The sequence below is a fragment of the Gavialis gangeticus genome, unplaced genomic scaffold, assembly GCF_001723915.1.
Source record: "Gavialis gangeticus isolate Ggan-Ray unplaced genomic scaffold, GavGan_comp1, whole genome shotgun sequence".
Taxonomy (NCBI): Eukaryota; Metazoa; Chordata; order Crocodylia; family Gavialidae; genus Gavialis; species Gavialis gangeticus.
Window position 1 is genome coordinate 20819671 of NW_017728997.1, and position 6316 is coordinate 20825986.

At 40.4% G+C, this 6316-nt stretch overlaps 1 protein-coding gene across 2 annotated transcripts in view; it reads left to right on the forward strand.

Annotated features, from left to right (window-relative positions):
• The window catches only part of CHCHD4 (coiled-coil-helix-coiled-coil-helix domain containing 4), a 23175-nt gene that overhangs the window by 9884 nt on the left and 6975 nt on the right, over positions 1 to 6316 (forward strand). For both annotated transcript variants that reach the window (XM_019504916.1, XM_019504917.1), the window contains exon 2: positions 130 to 228. In XM_019504916.1, the coding sequence (XP_019360461.1) occupies positions 130 to 228 (99 nt within the window). The remainder of the gene's footprint in view (positions 1 to 129; positions 229 to 6316) is intronic.

The window sequence follows — 6316 nt, forward strand, 5'->3', positions numbered from 1 at the left end:
GACAATAAATGGATGCATTCATTTTAACAGTTCAAAAGATTGTGTAGGGCAGTGGTTTTATAAGTGGTATGTTTTATCTCAGCTTATATTTTCTCTGAATAGTTGCTTTTCTTTATTCTTTAACGTTAGGAAAAGACAAAATTATATTTGCGACCAAAGAGGACCATGCAACACCAAGCAATGCTGAGCTAGTTGCAGATGACCCCAATGACCCCTATGAAGACCACGGTCAGTATTTTTTGACAGATTGCTGGGGGGAGGAGGAATATTTTTTTATGTTTAATAGTCTAATAGTCTCCATTCAAGTTGATAGAACAAGAGCACATCCTCAGTGAATCCTTAAAACCTCAGTTAGTAGCACTGGAAATTGGACTTCATACAACTCAGGTGTCAGCTTCACGTACTTGCCATTTGATGAAGTCCTAGGCTTTGTGCAGCTCTATATTGTAAGCTTAACTTAAAAACCAAGGACTTCTAGATCTGTCTGTGATACCAATTAGAGGGGGGATTAATGTTGCTGAACCCCATAGAGGAGGAGAGTAAATCTCTAACTTTATGTACTGCAAGCTCCCTAATCTTGATTTTTACCTACAGCATTCCAACACTGCTGTAAAACTCTGTAAGCCATTGTTATGTGTGCTGTGTGTTGCACTTGTAGTCCAGGCTCCCCCCTCTCCCCCCACCTTTATTCTCTCTGTTAACATGGTCAAACCTTGAGTCACAGAAATCCTTAGGTTTTGCATTTGTGTATTGTTTTTTTGTCTCCTGTATAGTCACTCCTAATACCAGTGTCTGGCATTTTTAAAAGAGTCTAAGGAAGGTAATGGGAGTTGGCTACCTAACTTTTTAGTAAGGATTGGGAATCTAAAACTGCTTTCCTGCCCCTAAACCTTGCATAGTGCCAGCTTTACAAAGATACAGTTCTCGGCCACACCCACTGATTTAAGAGACAAGAAGCTTCAGTTTGGGATTTAAGTTTGCCACATTATCATGCAGTACTGATGCTAAACAGTACTGATTGCATGAATTTTCCATTTTTACTATTCCTACTTATTATTTTTTTGAGGCAGAATAGTATGGTATTAAGCCTTATAAAAGTTCTGGTTGCCTAGCACAATTTTTTTTAAATGGGTAAATTAAAGCATCCTAGTTCATCATCAGAGTAAAGGCTAAGTGGGTAGATTTTTTTTGCCTATGTTAATGAATTCTCATTATGATTTTTAAGACTAAATGAGGAATTTATTAGCTCAGTTCTGTATTCACCAAACCTGTAAGTCAGAATTGTCAAATGTGAATGCCTGAAATTAGGCTTCTAAATAAAAATGACTTTTTTTCTTTTTAGAGGTGCTGGTAACTTGCAACTCTTACTGAAATTAATTAGAGTTTAGGATGATCTGCAGCTCTGAAAACTGAGTGATGTTTTTAGGTGCTTCCATTCAGGAATTCATGTTTAAAACTTGGCTTTAGTATCTACTTCAGTTTGCAAAACTTTGGTGACCTAGTTCAAAATCACTTCTGCTTTCTCTGCTGAATATTTGTTAAAGGTCAGGTAATTGGTTAAAATGTAACTAGCTTCTTAATCTCTAGGGGGCAGTATTCATGCGTCATTTAACACCCAGAAAAGTACATTGGGGTATTAACAGATTTGCAGTGTGTGGTCTTATTTGAACTGTATCTTTTCTTAAACGAGTTTCTTTGTTTTTATATGTGGTTTTATATTAAAACGAGCTTGCACTAGCTGTTTGCATCAGATTCAGAGCCTGATTACAGCAGCGTGCAGAATCAGCAGATGTATCAGAACACACACTTCTCTGGACAGCATCACGTCCTCTAGGTTTTGCAGTGACCTAAATAACAAGAGTGAAGAAGGATTTAAAAGAAAATCCTTTAATTTTAGTTGCCTGTGTTTGTTAGCTGTAATGAATGTTTTCATAGCACAGTAATTTTTCAGATCCATAGCTTCTCCAAGCTTCATTTGTCTTCCTAAGTTACTTTTGAAGTTTAGGGCAGTATGGTGTGAGGTTGTCTGTAGAGCTGAGTATTAGGTGAACACTCTGTTCACAGTCCTGTCTCTCCCCTGCCCTTTAAGGCTGCTAAAATCCTAGAAATGAAGCAATGTATTATTCTGAGCCATTTCCTGATGATATGAAAGCATTTGTGTGCAAGGAAGAGCATGAGGTTTAAATGTCTGAAATTATTTGCCCCAACAAGTTGCTAACATTGGTACAGTATCTACTAACACAAGGCAGTAGTATTAGTTAAGAGCTAGGATAAGACAGTCCGTGGGAAATTCTTATGAAAACTAGGTTGACTGAACATAAACGGCTTCACTGTAATTAGCAGTTAGAAATGTATCCTTAGACTCTATTTGCTAATGCTCCTCAGCTATTTTAATTTAAAAAAAATGTTTTGCTAGCCTTTCCAATAGTTGTTACTGATTGACTTGATGGTAATGGATGTTAAGCTTATCCCCTTTCTGAGATGCAAAGAATCAGTCTGGTTCCACCCCTCAAACTTCCTGGTGTCTATGTTTTATTGCAGAAAAGAGAAGCAAAATCTAAAGTTTGGTATCTCTCAGTTCTTTTACCCCTCGTATTTTCCGGCAGAACATTACTAGCTAACAGCCAGTGCTCAGACTGCGTATTTGGTGAGAACAGTCTGCGCATTCGGATTTGTCAGCATCCTCACTGTGAGCGATGCATCAGCTGCTAAATGCTTCAAATAGAGACCTCTGCTGGCTGTGCAATACAAACTGCATTCATATGGAATTTTGTTTTCAGTTTGTCTGTATCTATAACTTTCCGACTATAGTTAGAAGTATAGGGAATAGAATCTACAGATAATTTTAATAAAAAAGTTCATACTTAATACAGGCACTTTATCAGCGTTTATCAGTAGTTTTTTAAACTTTGTTTAATCTGAGTAACCTGTTTAATGTAAAATTTCCCCTAGAAAACTAAGAGCAAAATCAGGTCTTCCAAATTTTATAAAAGCAGCTTTTTCCAATATACAGTAGTAATAGTCTTTGTATAGTCATTTTGATTAGACGATGGAGAGCCTGACTTTCTCTGGTATCTGGGCTCTTTCTTTTCCTCTGCAAAACTAGAGGCTGTGCCTTAAAATAAAAGGAATAAAGGTAGCATTGCAGAATGCTGCATCTGGAGAACATACATGTCCTTGGAGATCGTACAATACATTTAACAGTTCAGTGCATGGTAAGTCACCTTGTGTAATATATAACTGAACAAAGCTGACTGCTGGGACTGTTGCTTACATTGGCAAATTTGTATATTCATACTGGCTTGGGTTATGTAAGTTTGCTTCGAGTCTTAGAAATGTTTCATTCCAATTATACAGTCTTGGAATGTGTCTAGTTTTCAGCTCTAGGAATCATCTTATACCTTTAACAAAAGGAACTTTTCTAGTGATGGAACATGGATGTATAGCTGATGTACTAATTAGCAGTCATTTCCCTGCAACTGAGCAAGAGGGTGATTGGTATTTCAGGTAATATTAAAAAACTATAGTCCAGTAAGCAAATCAGTTAGTTATATTGGCAGTGCCAGATAAAACGAGGGAAGAAAAGGATGTCTGTCTTGGTTTTAGTGTGGCTCAGAGCAGTCATGCAAGGAATTGGAATGTGAATAATGAACCTTCCAATTCCTCTTAGGACCTATACAGAGAGGTTGCTTTGTGATTCTTCTCTGCCAGTCGTCTTATCGGTTCCATGAAGGGGGTCAGCGTTTTGCAGTGTTTCCTTTTCCAATTGGGCAGCACAAGCCAAATTTCAAGGCAGCCAAGAGAAAGTCTTTTAGAAGGGCCAGAGCAATGACATGCTTATGTTTAAGTGTGAAAGGGTGAAAGACAGGTATCTTCTCTGCAGTACAGTAATTCCAACACTTTAGGCCGCCAGTTAGGTATCAGTGTTATATTTATAAGCTTGATTTGACTTATTATGGAGTGAGAGATGTGAAGGGTGGAATAAGGAGGCCAGATGGGTTGGGGAAAACTTTGCCAAGCAAAAGAGACCTTCTTTCTATTAAAGGTGTATATGATCCAACATTAAGATTGCTTTTGCATTAAATACCATGTTAAGCTTTTCTTCACATGCTGTTTCACTTAAAAGGTTCTCACTTCAGTCATCTCAAGCTATAACACAGTAAATCAAAACAGAGAGACAATCCACTTATTACAGATTACTTCTACATCTAAGGGGAGGGAAATTTGTGGGCAGAGAAGGATGTACAGGCAGAAGCTCTGGTTCCTTGTGTGGTTTGTATTTAAAAGAACATTGGAAAAGGCATGCCATTCATGAAGTAACATACAGGCTATTTTAATTTAGCTTCTACTTAAAGTAGCAGACTTACATTTCCAGTGTTCAGCTGCTGTATAATAACTCTCAGTAAGAAGCCCTTTGATCTTTTTGCTATGTTATATAAAGAGTTTTCACATATATGAGGAAGAGTATTGTATAAATGTGCGATTATCTGTATCAAGTCTTTATACAATTTAAACTTTTCAAATTTATTCGAAATACGATTATTTTGGGGCCCTTCTTGATCCTTGGCATTAAAATGAAGTTTAATTATTTTTTCAGGGTAGCCTTTACATAATAAAGGAATTTAAGTCATTAATTGATTAGCTTGTTTAGCAAAACCCTAATTATTGCACTTCACTGTGAGGTGAGGGGGGTGTGGGAATATAGCTATGTTAATTTTTCTCCCCTTTCTGTATTGTCAGTTGAGGCGTCAGTTTATGGTGTCCAAATGAGAAAATCTAGAGACCGCTTTCCAGTCTAGATGTAGTAAAACAAATACAATAGGGAAAGCTGCCAGATGATTCAACACTAATTGGGTTGATAAACAAGGGAGGACGGATCTAAATTATTGCATTAGGTATCACAAAGGCTGTACTTACAGTGGGATTCTTTATTTCCTTAAGCCTCTTTTCCATTGGGAGCCGGGACAGCAAGCAAGTTTAGGATCCATTCATCCAGTTTGGAATTACAAACATGGACAGATACTCTGCCTATTTGAAGCATTACTTCTTGTTTACACAGTGTGAACAGATGGACTTCAGGAACTTGGAAATTTTTTAGGGTGGTTTAATCCTCAGTGAGAAATGGGTCCTATCACTTGTGATGTATGTAAAAACATATTGACTATATGTAATGGATTTGCATGATGTTGTGCATGCAAGATAACTTGTTAGTGTTCTGAAAAAAAATTGGTTATAAAAAGTCATGGATAAATTTAGGCTGGAAGGAAGGAACAGCCTGCCATTAGGAGTCATGGATTTAAAAAAAAAAAACAACCTTCTTTTCTACTACTACTTAATCTGGAGCTTGATAAATTTACCAGTTTATATAACTCACCAATCTAGGCCCTTTATTCGTCATGATGCATATTGCAAGTGACTTCAAAGTACAATATCAAATATAGCTTGACTGGAAGGATTCCTGTGGTGCACCTGAAAAAAAAAAATCAATACACAGCGTAGTTCAGAGATTTTAAAAAGAGCACTGTACTTACCTGCATTGTTTCAGCTGATAAACTAGGTAACCCAGGTGCTGTCTTTGAGTCCCTCATTTTATACAGTTCTAGCTGCTGGTATATAGGGGTGCACTGATAGAGATTTTTGGGGCCAATACTGATAGCTGATGTTTAAGGAAGCATATCAGCTGATACTGATCCAATTTCTGATACGCAGCCTGGCAGCTTGAAGAGCTGTGTCCAGCTGGTAAGTCTGTTGTGGGGGAAGGGAAGGGAAGGGGTGGGGAGGGGCAGATCGAGGCCTGTGCAGTGAGAGAGGGAGTGGGGCAGGGGCTGGGGCAGGCACTGCCCAGGTGGGGTGGAGCTGCGGGGAGTTGGGGGTGGCTCCCACTGCTGCGCACATCCCAGGAGGGCGTGTCCCCCAGATCTGCATGGGGCAGGGTGGTTGCTTCTGGGGCTGGTGATGGGCTCTACCTGGTGGGGGCTGGGCTGCGCTTGGGGCAGGCGGTGGCAGCGCTGGGAGTGGGGCTACAGCGGGGTGCTGCAGCCACCCCAAAATTCGCTGTAGTTCCCCCCAACCTCCCTCCCTGTGCTGGTGCTGCCCACCCTGAGTGCAGCCTGGCCCAGCTCCTGCTGGGAAGAGCCCTGCACTGACCCCAGCCCGCAGCAGCAGCTGCCCCACCCTGCCCTGTGTGGATCCAGGGGGTATGCGCCTCCCCACGTCCTCTTGGGGTATGCACAGCAGCGGGAGCCACTGTCTGCTGCCACCCCCCCCCCCCCCCCCACCCCTCGGGGGGCGGGGGCCCCCCCCCCCCCCCCCCCCC